This window comes from Equus quagga, chromosome 20 (genome assembly GCF_021613505.1).
Source record: "Equus quagga isolate Etosha38 chromosome 20, UCLA_HA_Equagga_1.0, whole genome shotgun sequence".
Lineage (NCBI taxonomy): Eukaryota > Metazoa > Chordata > Mammalia > Perissodactyla > Equidae > Equus > Equus quagga.
Window position 1 is genome coordinate 10799911 of NC_060286.1, and position 15740 is coordinate 10815650.

Genomic DNA, 15740 nt, shown 5'->3' on the forward strand with positions numbered 1-15740 from the left:
CACGTCAATATGAGGCTGAGGCAAAACATCATCATCAAACGAACTCCTAGGATATAAGAATAAATCTGAAAATTTATCATAATTTTAAGTTATCACAATTTCAATATTTAACATTTCAGTGGTCAAATTTTAAAAGTTTGACAATGCAGGAACAAATCTTCATTGTTAGCTAAGGAGAATATTCTGATATTAACAGTAAATCTAGATGACATTGTTTGTATTTCTGAGGTCATGATGCTGATCAGATGTGATAGAATCACACATACTCCCAGGACCACTGACCACGCACAGGTCCAGGGATGCCAGGAATGATGCTGAGGGAGGCATTTGTCTATTCAGCCTTCCAGAGCCACAGCCAAATAGCAGATTTGGCTGAAGTTCAAGGCTGAAGCTGAATGTCAGTACATTCTACAATCATCCCAGAAATGACTTTCCTCTCTAAGACTGAAACATGCGTCCTGTCCTGGAGAGAGGTGGTCCATCCTGAGGAGCTTTTTGACCATGCTTTTCAGTTTTGTTTATTAGCATCCTGCTTTCCCATGAAAGTTAATTTTTCTTTCTCCATGGTTATTCTCATTCTTCCACACACTTGTGAATTTACAACCCTTTTCCATTTATTACATTAGTAAGAAATCTGAAATGCATAAACACACACACAAACTCACATATAATTTTACAATTGTTTTCTCTTGGGAAAAAATGGTCTGGTGCTCCTTAGAAGTAAGAAATATTGATAATGTCCCCATGTTAATGGACCACTGAAGGCTGAGTGTTGACAGTTGCCCTGAAGCCCAAATCCTGAGTTAAAGCTCTCAAAGTTCTCACACTGGTGCCTGCTTTGCTTCCGTGTTTTCCTGCCGTTTCCATATGCGATGCTACTTTAGAATTTCCCAAATCCTGAGCATTTAGAAGATGCAGTCCTTCATCCTGTTGCTCTTTCCAAGGTCCTTACAAATGACTTCACCTCCCCCCCCACCCTCCCTCGAGTGACTTCTTACTTACGTGGCAGAAGCTTTCTTTCTGACTAGAGAAGCCCCTGGCTTTAGTGGGTTTAAAACCTTCCTGGGAGCCAACAATGGACTAAATTCCTGTCCTCTCATCTGTCTCAACCAAAGGCCTGACTCTCAGGGATGGTCCAGGGTTAGGGGGATGAAGTGTGTTGGCTGTCATTCACTCTGCCATATTCATTCAGTCATTCATTCCTTCACTCATTCGGAAACACTATCTAGAGGGTCCCCAGGGGGCCAGGTACTCTGCTGGGCTCTGAGAACAGGGTGAGCAAGGCTGACCCAGCTCCTGCCTCTGCTGGGCTCTCAGTCTCATGGAGGAAGTGGCCATTAAACAATGGAATGGAAATATGTAGTTACTAATGGGATGAGTATCGAGGAAGAGAATGGGATGCTCCGAGAGAGGATAACAGGGAGGATGTAATTTCAGTTGGAAAGTCAGGGAAGGTGTCTTAGTTCCTTCTGGCTGCTGTAACAAATTACCATCGACTGGGTGGCTTAAACACCAGACATCTATTTCTCACAGTTCTAGAAGCTGGGAAGTCCAAGATCAGAGCACCACCGGATTTGCAGTCTGAAGAGGGCCCATTTCCTGGTTCATAGATGGCCATTGTCTCACTGTGTCCTCATATGGTGGAAGGGGTTAGGGAGCTCTCTGGGGTCTGTCTTATAAGGTCACTAGTCCCTTCATGAGGGCTCCACCCTCCTGACCTAACCACTTCCCAAAGGCCCCACCTCCGAACACCGTCACATTGGAGGTTGGGACTTGAACATACGAGTGCTGTGGGACACAGCCATTCAGTCTATGGCAGAAGGCCCCCAGAGAAAGTGACTCTCAGGCTGAGCCCTGGAGGTGAGCAGGAGTTGCCAGTTGAGGAGGTGGCGGGAGTGTTCCAGGCAGAGGAAACAGCATGAGCTAGAGTCCTGAGACGGAAGAGAACAAAGAAGGCAGTGGCACCAGAGCTCAGGGAGGACGTGGGATGGGGCTGAAGAGAAGTAGGTGAGGCATGTTGTGTAGGGTCTTGAAGCCCAGTGGGGTTCAAGCTGTAGTAAGAAATAGAATTACATTATATTTACGATTTACATTGCTGCCCGGTACACATATAAGTTCCCACTCCAACAGTGGAACCCGACTCCCAATATCCTTAATATGTTTGCTTATTTGATCATTCCCCTTGTGTGTCCCGATCCCCCGGCCCTCTTTGCACAGCCACACAGATGCCCTCCTCGTCCCCTCCACCGCCCCGCTCCTGCGTGGAGCCCGTCTTGTTCTGCTCCACCCAGTTGAATGGCTTTAAGGCTGACTTGTTCAGGAGGAAAAGGGAAAGAGTTTTTCTTTTTTAACTCCTTGCATGGAGAAGATTTTTGGACAGAGGTGAGTTGAGAATAAAGGCATGGTAAGGGTATTAGTTTGCTGGGGCTGCCACAACCAAACACCGCTGACTGGGTGGTGTAAACAACGGAAATTTATTTTCTTGCAGTTCCATCCAAGATCACGGCGCTGGCAGGGTTGGTTTCTCCTGAGTTCTCTCCTTGGCTTGCAGGTGGCCACCTTCTCCCTGTGTCCTCACGTGACCTTTTCTCTGTGTGATCCTCCTTGGTGTCTCTTGCTCTTCTTATAAGGTCATGAGACCTCAGTTGACCTGAAGGCCCTCTCTAAAGGCCCTGTCTTCAAATACAGTCACATTGGGGACAGCGGGCTAGGGCTTCAACATCCAAATGTTGGGGGGCACAATTCAGTCCATAACAGTAAGCCTCTCAGTACAGCTTCTGGCCGACCAAAAGAAATTGGATATCTGTCCCTTCAATTTAAAAGAACCATAAACCTCAAAGGAGAAGTTAAAATTCAGTCAGTTAGCATTGGGGCCCTTGAAGCTCTACATAAACATGCAAAGAAACCTTTTCCAAGATTGTAGAATAACATATGTGTATTAGCATTAGTGTGTGAGTGTTGATGATGAAGCCGATGAAAATGGAGAACAGTTTCCCGTGTGGAAATGGTTGCAGAGAGGAGTTTCTCTTCCCCTGCTTGTGGCTGAAGTTGGTCTTCACTGAACCCAGCTAAGGGAACTCATTGGTTCCCTCCCAGCGGGACATCTAGGACCTGGCTGTGAGTGAGGTTCAAGGAGGAGGAAAGCTGCTGGGGAGCCCCCCCGGGGCTGCCTTGGGGCCTGGCCTTGGGCATCAGCCTGGAGCTGCAGAAGAGGTGACTGACTTCCTTCAGTTAGATGCTTCTGGGCAGGTGAGGCTTCAGGTAGTGTGACTTCTGGATCCTGAAGAGTGAGCAGAGTCTCTTACCCTCTAGAAGCAAAGAGCATTTGGCTCTGAGGTGTCCCATTTCCTAGTGACTGAGAAGCCCTTGTCAAGTGAGAGGAGTGCTGAGAAGACAAGGAAGAGGGCTCCTTCTCCAGGTTTTTTTTTCTTTTTCCAGTAAGAGGAGGGATTTGTCTAGTTGCTTAATTCAGCACTCTAGGAATCCTGAGTCCCGCAGGGAAGGCTGAGCGCTGGCTGCGGGTCTCCTGCAGTGTGGTGCATGTGAGCACCAGAGAGCTGACAGGGCCGCCTCCCGGGAGAGCAGACATGGCCTTCAGACTCATCGCCCCTCTCCTGGCCTCTCTGATCGAATTTTAGCTTCCCCTTTGAGGTTTGTCATCTTTTAAAGTGAAGGGACATTTATGCAGGGAGAACAGCCTCTTTTGGTCAGTCAGAAACTGGCCTTACCATTCCTTTATTCTTTCTCCCATTCGTTCGACAAATGGCTGTGGAGAGCCTGCTCTGCGCTGGGCACAGATGCTCCAGCCATCGTGAGCTCTCCTCCCAGAGGACAAGCAGTGGAGTAGGTAGGGTACCTTCCAATAGGTACAGCCCCCCGCTCTGCTGGTCCCTTTCCCCAGCATTATACTTAAGGTCTCAAAATTGTATTTGCAAGAAACCTTTAATGCTGTCTTGCCTGACATTTCTAAGTGAGGTGGCTAGTGTTCTCGCCTCTGGGGCTTAGCATCTCAAGGTATTTGGCATATTCAAATTCCTTTGACTGTTTTTCAGATGGAAAAGAATTGGCCTATAGAAAATCCCACTGTGAATGGGTCCTTTCAGAGTTAGAAGTCAGGAGTTCTGCCCCCACATTCTGTGCTTGCCCTCACCTGGCACAGGTTTCTCAGCCTCCCCTCGCTTCTCCAGTGGGTCCCTGCCTGCCCTCGTTAGTGGGCTCTTGGACCCTCCTGGTTTTTCTAGTCCATCATACTCGTCCTGGCCACACCCAGCCTGCTCAGCCTGGGCCAGCCCGTATGGTGAGCTGTGTCAGCAATTCTCTCATCTCATCCGGTTCCTCACGCCCCTACCTTTCTGCTTTTCCCATCTTATTAGTCCTTACTAGCATCCCGTCGCTGCTCCTGCTAAAGGGTCTCAGCAAGCTTTCCAAGAAGAAAATCATGGAACAGTGCCTGCTGAATGGCTTCCCCAAAAGTTTATATTCGTTGGCTTCAGCTGGGCCTTCGCTACTGCCTTATAATCCTTCTGTTCACCTCATGGAGATTCCCTAACCCTTTCGCTACCGTGGCCAATCCACAACTGTCCCAGGATCTTGCCTCCTAATTCCGGAGAAAATTGAGGCTGTTTCACATTAATTTCCTTGGTTTTCTCTTCCCCACTTCAAAGTGCTGGATTTGTCTGACTTCACACCCTCTCCCCTCATTTCTGTCTCCGAGAGTGTAGATGCCTTCCTTGTTGCCAGACTCACCTCTCCTGCTGAACTCTCCACCCAGCTTTCCCCCCTCCTCGTCGGGCCTCCCTGGATGGGTTTTCTCTGGGCCCTTGCGTTCTCGGTGTCTCCCCTTTGCTTTCCAGCATGTTCCCCTCTCCTCTGTCTGAGCCACCTGCCTTCGCCCCGGGGCCCCCTCAGGCTGCCGCTCCGTTGTCTGTCTTCCTCCCAAAGCACCACAGACACACTTAGATTGTGGGTGTGGTTTCCTGCCTCTGGTCTTACCCAGCCCAGTGCATTCAATGTGCTGCAGCTAGTGTGCTCAGAACGTGCACTTCTGACCTTGTCTTTCCATGCCTAGAATACGTCAATGCTTGCTTTAAAAAATTTTTTTATTTGCCTTTGTTTTTCTTGTAACAGCTTTAATGAGATCTAATTCATACAGCATACAGTTCATCCATTTAAAGTGTACAATTCAGTGCTTTTTAGTATATTCAGAGTTGTGCAACCATCACCACAGTTAATTTTAGAACATTTTCATCACCCCAAAAAGAAGCCCTGTGCCCCTTAGTCATCACCCCCCAATTCCTCCATTCCCCCAGCCCCTGGCAGCCACTTAATCTACTTTCCGTCTCTATGGATTTGCCTATTCTGGATGTTTCATATAAACGGAATTATACGCCATGTAATCTTTTGTGACCAGCATAGTGTTTTCAAGGGTCATCCATGTCGTAGCACAGTGACTCCTGTCTGTTCTGTGTTTTAAACTCCCAAGCCTTTATAAGTCCTGCATGCCCTGATGCCTCTGTACCTCTCCAGTCTGATTTCTCACTGCTCACTACTTTGCGCTTTTGCTTCAGCTGAAGTAAACTTACTCAGTGTGCCACGGTGCTCCCTGCCTGAGACACCCTCCCTGTCCCCTTCGCTTTGCCTGCTGACTCACATCCTTCAGGTCACCTTCATTCCTTGAGTCAATGCTGTGTCCTTTGGGAAGCTTGTTCTGATCCTCTGTGCCTTCTTGTGTGCTGCCAGAGCCCACTGCACTTCCCTGATCGCAGCGTTCATAGACAGGACTGGAACTGCCATTGACTTGTCTGTGTCCACCTCTGGACCGTAGCTCTGGGGAGCAGCGTCAGTATCCACCCCAGTGCCAGATGCTAGGCCTGCTCAGAGTGGGTGGGTGCTCACTGAGTCCGTCCTCACCCCTGGACCTCCTTGAAAGAGAAATTGAGTCTGGCCTTCTTGTCTTTGTTGTGATCTGAGATCTGCCCTCACCACTTCCTGAACTCTCTCGAAGGTCGCCAGCCACTTTATGGTTTGTCTTATTTTCCCTCAGTCTTGCTGCAGCATTTGCCACTGTTAAATACCTTCGTGAAATTCTCTCCTCCTGTCTTGCCTGTGATACAGCACAGTCCTGCTTATGTAATGCTCTCTACTCCTCTCCTCTGGTTCCTTGTTCTCCAGGCCCTTAAAGATGGGTTTTCCCCCAGTTCTGCATCAGCCTTTTCTCTCTGCTCTGTCCTCTGCGCCTCCAGCTTCACCTGTCACCTGCGTGCAGATAAATGATTCCCAGTCTGTCTGTGTCACCAGGACCCTCTCCTGAGTCTCACATGTGTTTCCAACAGTGTGGTGACATCCTCACCTGATTACACTTCCAGAGCCTTAAACGCACCTGTCCAGAAGTTGGCTTACTGTGGGTTACCATGGTTACTGTGGGTCACGTGCTAGTTTGAGCACTAAGTACGCTAAGTACCTTCCACCTGTTGACTCTGACTAGCTCTTACCCCATCTTCCCACCTCATCCCCCTCCCCACTTAGTGCTTTCCTTCAATCCTGTTTGTAAACACGTTGGAGACCTACTGCTGTCAGATAATTTTTCTAAAGCACAGTTCTAGCCATTTTTTCCTCAGCTCAAAACGCTTAGGGCTTCCCTTTGCCTGCTAAATTGAGTAGAGATTCCTCAGCAGGCACCCCAGACCCTGTCGAAAGGGTTTCGGCTGCCTTTTCGACCTTTCCTCTTTCCTTCCTAGTATTCAGGCCAAATCTGCCTGTCACTCTTCGTGCACACTCTAACCTGTGCTGCACAGCACAGCAGCCATTGGCCACCTGCAGCTGTTTAAACTTAAATTAGCTAAAACTAAGGAAAATGTAAAATTCACTTGCTCAGTCACACCAGCCACATTTCAAGTGCTCAGTAAGCACATGTGGCTTGTGGCTACCTGCTGGACCGCACAGATGAAGAACCTTTCCATCATTGCTGGACGTTCTTGTGGGCAGTGCTGCTTTGTAACTGTTTCTGTTCTTTCTGGCTAAACCGTCCCCCATCTCTTCCCCTCCTCGCCATCTCTACCTGTAAGAACTTTCTCCCCCTATGAGGGCTGCGCACCTGATTCCACCTCTTCCACACAACCTTCCTGATCATTCCTTTCTTAGTGACATGTCCCCCTCCCTTTAGAGCCTTGGTAGCATTTTATCTGTTTTTTTCTTTATGAAACCTACCCATTTTTTCCTTGTATCATAGCCACTCATGTCCTTATTTCCAGTACTGAATCGGAAGACTTTTTGAGGTAAAGACTACGTTAATGATCTTATCCTGTGCACAGGACAGTGAGAGTTCAATAAACAGTTGTTGAACACCTGGGAAAGAGAAGGCTTCTTCTTTTGTTCCCGTGGTCAGCAGGCACAGTGAGCATCTCGCCATGCTCCTCTTCTTTCCTTCCTCCGTAATCACACAGGCCTCTTCTGCGGGGTCAGGCAAGCAGTGCAGCTCGTACTTCATCCTGCCCATGCAAGTGGCCACGGGTGGCACATTCCATCTGAGATCACGGACCTCAGGGCCAAGGAGAGTGACTGGCTGCAGAACACAGACAGGGTCCTCTGGCCAGGGCTGTGGGTCAGCACGTAGGAGGTGGAATTGCAGGGAGGGAATAATAGCTGGAGAACTGAGGGGCAGGCAGGGTACAAACTACAGACCTCGGAGAAGTGACCCCAGAAGAAATGACTGGAATGACGGAGGCTAACCTAGTCAGGGGAGTGGCGAGGCTCAGATTTAAACTCTTTACAGGATGGGGAAATATCTGTTCACAGTTAGATCCTGGAGGAACTTTCTGGGTGGTTTGTCACTCCTGGCTGTGTGCATTGTGGATTTTCACTTAGCCCAAAGTCACCTGCCGTGAAGGAGAGGATCTCACCCAAAACATCCACCAGCACGATTTCCAGACACTGTAGGGACATTCAAATGTTTGCCTCTTTTCTCTGGTTTAGCCGCCCTTGGGAGCTAAGGAGTTGCTGGTTATATGTTCATTGACTGTGGGGGCGGGGGGGGTGTCCTGAAGCTAAGAGTGTGTTTGTGCGTGTGCATGTGCACACGTGTTCTGAGTGGGGTGGGAGCATAAGCTGTTAGAATAGGTTCATGAGCTCTTTGTCGTTCCAGGCTTATTTTGCAGAGGGAGAAGCACTTCCATTATCTGAAAAGAGGCCTTCGACAGCTGACAGATGCCTATGAGGTAAACACACTGCCCAGGAACTCTTTCTGTCAAATGATCAGCCAGATCTTTCTCCTTTTTTTCTGCTTGAATGTGAAAGTCTTATGGGGCCGACCTGTGGCAGCTTCACTCCTTGTACAATGTGGCTCTGGCAGGAACCGGGGACACAGGAGCCAGGTCCCGGGAGCTGGGACTCCCACTTCTGAAAGGGCAGAACCGGGTCTCTTCCAGGCTTGCTCTCCCTCAGAGCCAGTGGAGCACCCTAGGTGTGGGGAGCAGGGAGAGAGGCTTGCTTCTACCATTAGAGCACTGCTGAGGGCTTCACGTGTTTTCTTCTAGACACCTCTTGACCTCTAGCTAAAAGGCAGTCAGCTGGTCATCCTTAACCTTTGCTCTGTAAGCTGATCCAGTTTCTATACTGGACAGAGGATCCGTATATAAATTCCAGAGAGTACTACTGCAGTTTAACACTGTAAAATGCCTGAATTTAGAGTGGATTTTAAATCCTATTCCTCAGAGCCCTCGGGTTCCACAGAGGGGCCTCAGGGGGGGCAGTGGGGGAGGGGAGAGGAGTGTTGGGAATGGGGTTGACTCGCGGGCAGAGGGTGACCGTGACCTGGAGGGCTCCAGTTTTCCTGCCCCACTTTACACAGAGGAGCCCTGCTTTTAATTTGCTTTTGATTTGGGTTTCTACATTTGATTATTCATGGTGGGGATTGGTTAACTCAAACGCCTGTAGACACAAGCAGCTGGCATAAATAAGAGAAGTGGGCTGAGGGGAGACTGAGGCAAACCAGAAGCTTTCATTCGCTTCCTGCCAGTTGCTGCCATCCAGGAATGCAGACCCAGAGTTGCCAGATCTTTTTTTTCCAAGTGAAGCCAGGAATCCACATTTTTATGTGAATCTCCCAGTGCTTAAATGTTGAAACCAATTCCAGTTAAACAAATAAAACACTACAAGGAGCAAGCAGAATACGTACACGGGCTGCATTTGGCCTTGGGCTCAAAGTTTTCAGTCTTTGACTTGAGTCCTGGATGGCTAGGTTCCAGTCAGCCCTGATACAATTAATACCATACCAGCTAACAGTTCATTGGACAGTGTGCTAAAAGCTTACCATGTATTATCTCATTTAATCCTCACAACTACTCCATGAGGTAGGTGAATATTTATTTTTTACAGATAAGAAACAAGCATAGCAAGATTAAGTAATTTGCTTAAAGGCTCATAGATAGTAAGAGGAAGAGCTGGGACTCAAACCCAGGCAGGCCAAATCCATAGCAGTGTCTCCAGTCGCCACACCAACCGCCACCCAGGTGGCAAGGTAGCCATAGCACATTTATGAAGAGGGCAGCTTGGGCCAATGGAAAGAACACTGGATTGGGAGTCTAGAAACCTGGGTCCTTGTCTCAGCTCTGACACGTGCTGTCTTTGTAATCTGGTAAAAGCTCATCTCTCTGGACCTCGTTTATATACTTTTAATCTATAAAACTGGGGCAGTAATACTACCTGCCCGCCTAGCCTTGAATGCTCACTATGTGTTTATGGCTTGATTAGGATCAAGATCTTTCACATGTCACCTTTGCAAGCCTTTCCCAGCCCCCCAGGCAGAATTAATCAGTCTCTTCCATGTGCTCCCTCAAGAATCTAGTTCTGCCCGTTACAGCATTTATCCATTTAGATGTGTATGCATATGTTATGTTCCGCCTTGTTCCAGAAGGACATAAGGTGACCTGTGCTAGTGTGTCTAGTGTCTTCTTCCTCTGCAGGTAACCCCACACATTCTGTATCCCAAACATCTCAAGAATAGGAACTGAATTTTATTCATTGGCGTGCCCCCAGTATCTAATACAGTGCTTGGCACAAGTAGATACTTACTAAATATTTCTTGAATCTGTGAATGAATTAATCCAGGAAATCCCTTCTTGAGATTGGCTATCTCCTTGGGTCTATACTGAGAAAATTGCAGTGCTTAACTTCCTGGTGTGTGGGGAGTCCTCAGCTCAGCTTTCCATAGACGCTGGTCAGGGAGGGACCCATTGGGTTCAAGGTAAACTTCTTTGTCCCATTGTCCTTTTCTCACATATGGTCATTTCAGCTCCTGGCTGACACAAAGCAAAGTGTCCTTCCTTCACTGATTGTTCATGGGGTGCCCTCCCCCCTTGCCAGGGCTGCAGGGAGGGAGACAGATGTCGCCTTGTCAGCAGTGTCCTGGAATGATTCTGAATAAGGGGTGTGTTTTCTCCCCTGTGCCTTCTCAGTGTCTGGATGCCAGCCGCCCATGGCTCTGCTATTGGATTCTGCACAGCTTGGAGCTTCTAGATGAACCCATCCCCCAGATGGTGGCGACAGAGTGAGTCTGACTTCGGGGGACCTGGGGTGTTCCCTGAAATTGTATTTTGAGTTTGGGGTTCTTTTTATTTTGTTTCTGTTTTATTTGTTTTGAATGGAACACACAGAGTGCTACAAAGAAACCCTTGCCCTTCTCTTGACCTCCAGTAACTTCCTGAAACTCCTCCACTTTAGAAGCCTATTGTAAGCTTGTGGGTAGAACAAGACTTTGAACTCCCAAGAGTTGAATTCTGGTTTCTTCTATAGCCTTTTCTTTTGGCTTTTGCTCTGGTCTTTGAGAAAAGTCTTTATCATCAATTCTGAGAGACACGATTTTGCCAGAAAGTACAGTATGCATTTGAATAGCTTCTGGGGGAAACGTGCCAACCCGATGAGCAGAAACGGCTTTGCCTTCCATCAACACCTCCACAGAAGTCCCTCACCCCAGTGCCTGGGGACAGTTAGCTCTTGATGGCACTGGATGTGTTACCGTCTCTGCGTGTAGATGCCATCACTCACAATTTTCTTAAACTTCTGAGTTATGATTGGAGACGTAAGCAACTGAGATTCTTCCAAAACTGCTGGTGCGAATGGTGTTCTCCGTGTGGCACCTCACCCACAGAGGCTCATCACAATTTATATTTTAAAGAAGGAGAAACTGATCATCACTCCAGTCTTAGGGATATGTGGGGTGGGAAAGGGCGGCCAGGAATTGGATCTGATGCCCCAGTTCTCACTGAGAGCGAGCGCGTCCGCTCGGCGGCATCTTGAGTTCATCCTCCCCCCCGTGCTCCTGAGGGAGGGGAGACCCCTGAGCCAGGGTTGCCTTCCTGCAGCCCACAGGGGCAGCTGTCCCAGGATGTGAGGAGGCTAGCCCCTGCCCCTCCCTGGTCACAGTGCCCCTGCCGGGGTCACATTGTCAGGTTAGAAGAACAGAACTGCACATTGTCTCATTCATTCTGTCTTAACAATAACTTCTCATTCTTGCCTTCCTGGGCAGGGTGTTTTGTGATGAATGTGGAGAGGGAAGATAATGAAGAATTAGGCCATTAACCCTTGTGATGTGTCCGATGCTTTCTGAGAGAGAGACAAAATATACATTGTCTTCCTCAGCACGATGCTGCAGCAAACCTAGTTGCTTTTAGCTCTGGAAGTAGAGTCGGACACAGTTTCTGCAGTAACAGGAATTCAATTGTCAAGATAAAGGCCCATGTGTTCCAGAAATACCAGTTGGGGGTTGCAGGGTGTTTGGGAATTTTCTCCCCCACTCACACACAGTCAGGATGTACACTAGGGGAGTGGGAAAGTCGTGTCTGAGAGAAGAAAGAAGGAATGGGAGGGTCCTATGAGAGGTACGATGTAGACTGACAGAGGTGGGAAGAGTGATAAGGGGGTTGCTGAAGTGGAAGAAATTGGGTTAGCATCGATTTTGAGTGTTTTCTAGGTTGTATACTTGGTGTTTTATAGGTAAGGCTTTTCTGAGGAAATAAATGTCAGAGCAACTTTTGTGGAAACACCAGATAGGAAGAGAGGACCCCTTTAAAGAACTTTTCACACTGAACTTGGAGGCAACCTAAATATCAACTGATTGTAGGCGATGCTGTAAAGTGTATTCAAAGTTTAAGTGAAGTATGCAGTACATACAATGAAATACTATGCAGCTGTTTAAAAATTAAAAAGTTAACGGTGTTAACTAGACTTATTGTCGATCATTTCCCAATATGTACAAATATCGAATCTTCATGTTGCACACGTGAAACTCATAATGTTGTATGTCCATTATACCTCAATAAAAATATTTATATATATAAATGTGTATGTTTGTACATAAAAATTTATGTTTATATAGAGACATGTTTGTGATTTAAGTGAAAAAAGGTAGTTCAAAAAACTGAACGTTTAAAGATAAAAATATAGATGGTTATATACATAGAAAAAACCCAGAAGGATATGCACACTTGGTAATAGTTATTTCTGGATGGTGGGGTTAAAGGAGATTTTTTCTTAGCTTATTTGCATTTCCTAAAATTTCTACAATGACCCTTTATTGTTTTGGAATTAAAAGAATGTTTTAAAACTAAAAAGCTGATTTGTCCTACTTTCAAGAACTACTTGATAGTTAATGACTGAGAATTTCTGCTTCACACCTGCCTTAAAAGCTTTACCTGTGGTTCTTCTGAGCATTGATTTTGCAAACTTTTAAAGAATTTCTTAAACTTTCCAATAATGTATTTTCTTTTGTGCCTAGCAGGCAGTTAATTCTGGGTGCAGATAATATTTATTATGAACAGAGCCTAGTAGCTCTGATCTCTAAGGAGATAAACTATTTTTAGTAAGACAGAAAAATCTTTTTTTTTTTTTTTAAAGATTTTATTTTTTTCCTTTTTCTCCCCAAAGCCCCCCGGTACGTAGTTGTATATTCTTCATTGTGGGTCCTTCTAGTTGTGGCATGTGGGACGCTGCCTCAGCGTGGTTTGATGAGCAGTGCCATGTCTGCACCCAGGATTCAAACCAACGAAACACTGGGCTGCCTGCAGCGGAGCGCGCGAACTTAACCACTCGGCCACAGGGCCAGCCCCTAAGACAGAAAAATTTAATCACTTCCATTAAAATATAGGGACTTTTTTTTAAGACTACTTAAAATAGGACATTGCCTTTTAATTTATTTTGCACAGGGAAAATAAATGCTTTAACAATTTGATCAATTTTCTTCTTCTTTTTTATGCAAATATTAAGGTGATCCAGAGGCAGAGTTTAACTCTGGGGTTTTATTTTTCTGCCCTTTCTTTCCCCACTCCTTCACTTAGTGCGGTGTGTACACACACACACACACACACACACACACGCTCATGTGCGGACGAGCATCCTATTTGGTTCACCTTTGTGCTTCTATTTGTTTAGGGGACAATATCACAAGCGGAGTTCCCTCTAGTGGACAAAATCATTTTTGTCAGCTTCTGTGACTGCTGGTGTGAGACCTTTCAAGAATAATATATTCCTAAGTAGGAATTTAGCTTGCTTCTCTTTAGAGATTGTATCCTCAAGTTTATATATGTGTTTATCTAAAACAAATTAACATTTTGGAACTAGACTCAGTACATTTGCTCTGTCAATGATTTTAGCACTGACCCTTTAATGAGAGTCCCATGCTTTGAGATTAAAAGCTACTTGACTGAAACAGAGGTGTGAAGTGAAAGTCACGGGGAGACCAGCGTATTGTTAAATTAGGTTTTTACCTTCTGTAAAAATTGTCTTTAACTTAAAGATTGTTTTAGGACTTTTCCCAAAGATTAAATTTGAGTTTTCTTGTGTCAATGTTTTATTCTTTCTCTTTTGCAAGGTTATCAGTAATTTGTCCCCTGAATAGCTCCTTAAATATTTTTCCTTTTAGTTTTTGGATTTAAATATAATTTGTCTGTTCCCTTACCTTTCACTGAGGATCCCTTATCTAGTCATTTGTCTTCTGGGCATTTTTTAGCCAGGTGCTGCTGGCGTCTAGTGGATGGAGGTCAGGGGTGCTGCTAATATCCTCCACAGGACAGTCCCCAAAACAAGGAATTCTCCAGCCCCAAATGTCAATAGTGCCATGGTGGAGAAACCCTGCTCTAGAATAACCGGCTTTAGACTTGACTGTGCTTCCAAAGCAGCAGCGTCCGGAGGACTCCTGGCCCTGATGAAGAGCCAAACAAGCTGTCGCTCTCCACAGACGGCCTGGGCCTCCTGGAATCAGCAAGGGAGCCTGCCCATTGCTGTCCGCTGATGGGAGGGGCTGCTCCCTCTCAGGTGCTAGCCTGACATCGGCTCCTTCAGCTCGCCTTCACGTCCGCTCCTCACCCTTCTGCTCAGGCATGGCTGCTGTGTTTCCAAAGCTGTGGTCTTTGTAACTTATTCTAGGCCTTAAGTCTGTCTGTGGTAACCTATTCTGGTCCTGAAGTTTTTCTTAAATCTAACCTAATTCTTCTTGCTGCCAATTGGCTTCAATTTTTGTTTATTTACCAGAAAGGTTGTATAATCCCCCTTTGTATACTCGAGGTATTTTGCTGGGTAGCTTCCTCACCGTAGTTGCCAGTAGTAGTAAGCTTTTTAATAATTTTTATCTTTAGCCACTTTTGTAGCTTGACTCTGAGCTTCCTTCAAGTTGGAAAATGGAGGCTTGAGCCAGATACCATTCTGACTGACACTCTTCATGATGCTGTCAACAAGTGTTTTTGTTATCGTTGTTCACAACTCATGGGCCCTACCCACTGGTCCTTTTTCTCCTATATTCCAGTCCTTTCTGTCTTATGTGCTTTCCTCACCACCGCTCCTGCCATCCCTAAGCGTAACACCTGCTATTGTACCTGTTGCATTTGTTTTATTCGTATTGGCTTCTGAGTCGGTTTGTTATTCTGGGCTTTCTTTCTCACCTTGGAGGTGTTTCCCTGCCTGTTTTATAATATTTCTTAGTCGCTGTACATGCTCTTGAGTCCCTCCTCTGAGTTGGTGGCAGTGACGTTCAGAATCAACCACCTTAGGTTGGTCCTCAGCCAACACCTCAAAGTCCGAGTAAACTCTGTACAAGGCTGACAGTAATCATTGGTCCTCTGGCTTTGAACTTGGTCCTCTTACAAGTTTTACATACTTTTTAGTGGTTGAATTCCGATAATGGAAATGTTCTGTCTTTCGTGGTAGCTGCTAGCGATGTGGAGCGAGTGAGCAGTTGCAGTGTGGCTTGTGTGACTGAGGAGCTAATAAAATAGAATTTAATTAATTTACATTTAAAATTTAAAGAGCCTCATGTGGCTAGTGGTTATTTACTGGACAGTACAGATCTATCGCATTGCTACCCAAAATGTGGTCCCCAGACCAGTGACATTAGCATCACCTGGGACCTTGCTAGAAATGCAGACTCTTGGGCCCATCTAGCCCTGCTGGATCAGATCTGCACTTTACAGCATCCCTAGGTGATCTCTGTGCACACTCCAGTTTGAGAAGCACTGATACTTGATACATTGAAGTCACACGGGGAGTTTTAAAAACTATTGCCACCTGGGTCCCACCCTCAGTGATTCTGATTTAATTGGTATTAGGCGTGGCCTCAGTGTTGGAATTAAAAAAAACAAAATCCCCCAAATGATTCTAATTGTGCAGCAAAAATTTGTGGTACTCAGACTGTGCGTGTGTATCCAAATCACCTGAGAATTTGGTGAAAAAATAGGCCCAGCTCTTTCCAGTGATTC

General features: G+C 46.4%; 1 protein-coding gene across 2 annotated transcripts in view; it reads left to right on the forward strand.

Annotated features, from left to right (window-relative positions):
* Window positions 1-15740, forward strand: part of FNTB (farnesyltransferase, CAAX box, beta) — a 65084-nt gene that overhangs the window by 20110 nt on the left and 29234 nt on the right. For both annotated transcript variants that reach the window (XR_006886301.1, XM_046647253.1), the window contains exons 3-4: window positions 8141-8213; window positions 10452-10543. Coding sequence is in view for 1 of the 2 variants with exons in the window: in XM_046647253.1 (XP_046503209.1) it covers window positions 8141-8213; window positions 10452-10543 (165 nt within the window). In the remaining variant the exon portion in view is untranslated. The remainder of the gene's footprint in view (window positions 1-8140; window positions 8214-10451; window positions 10544-15740) is intronic.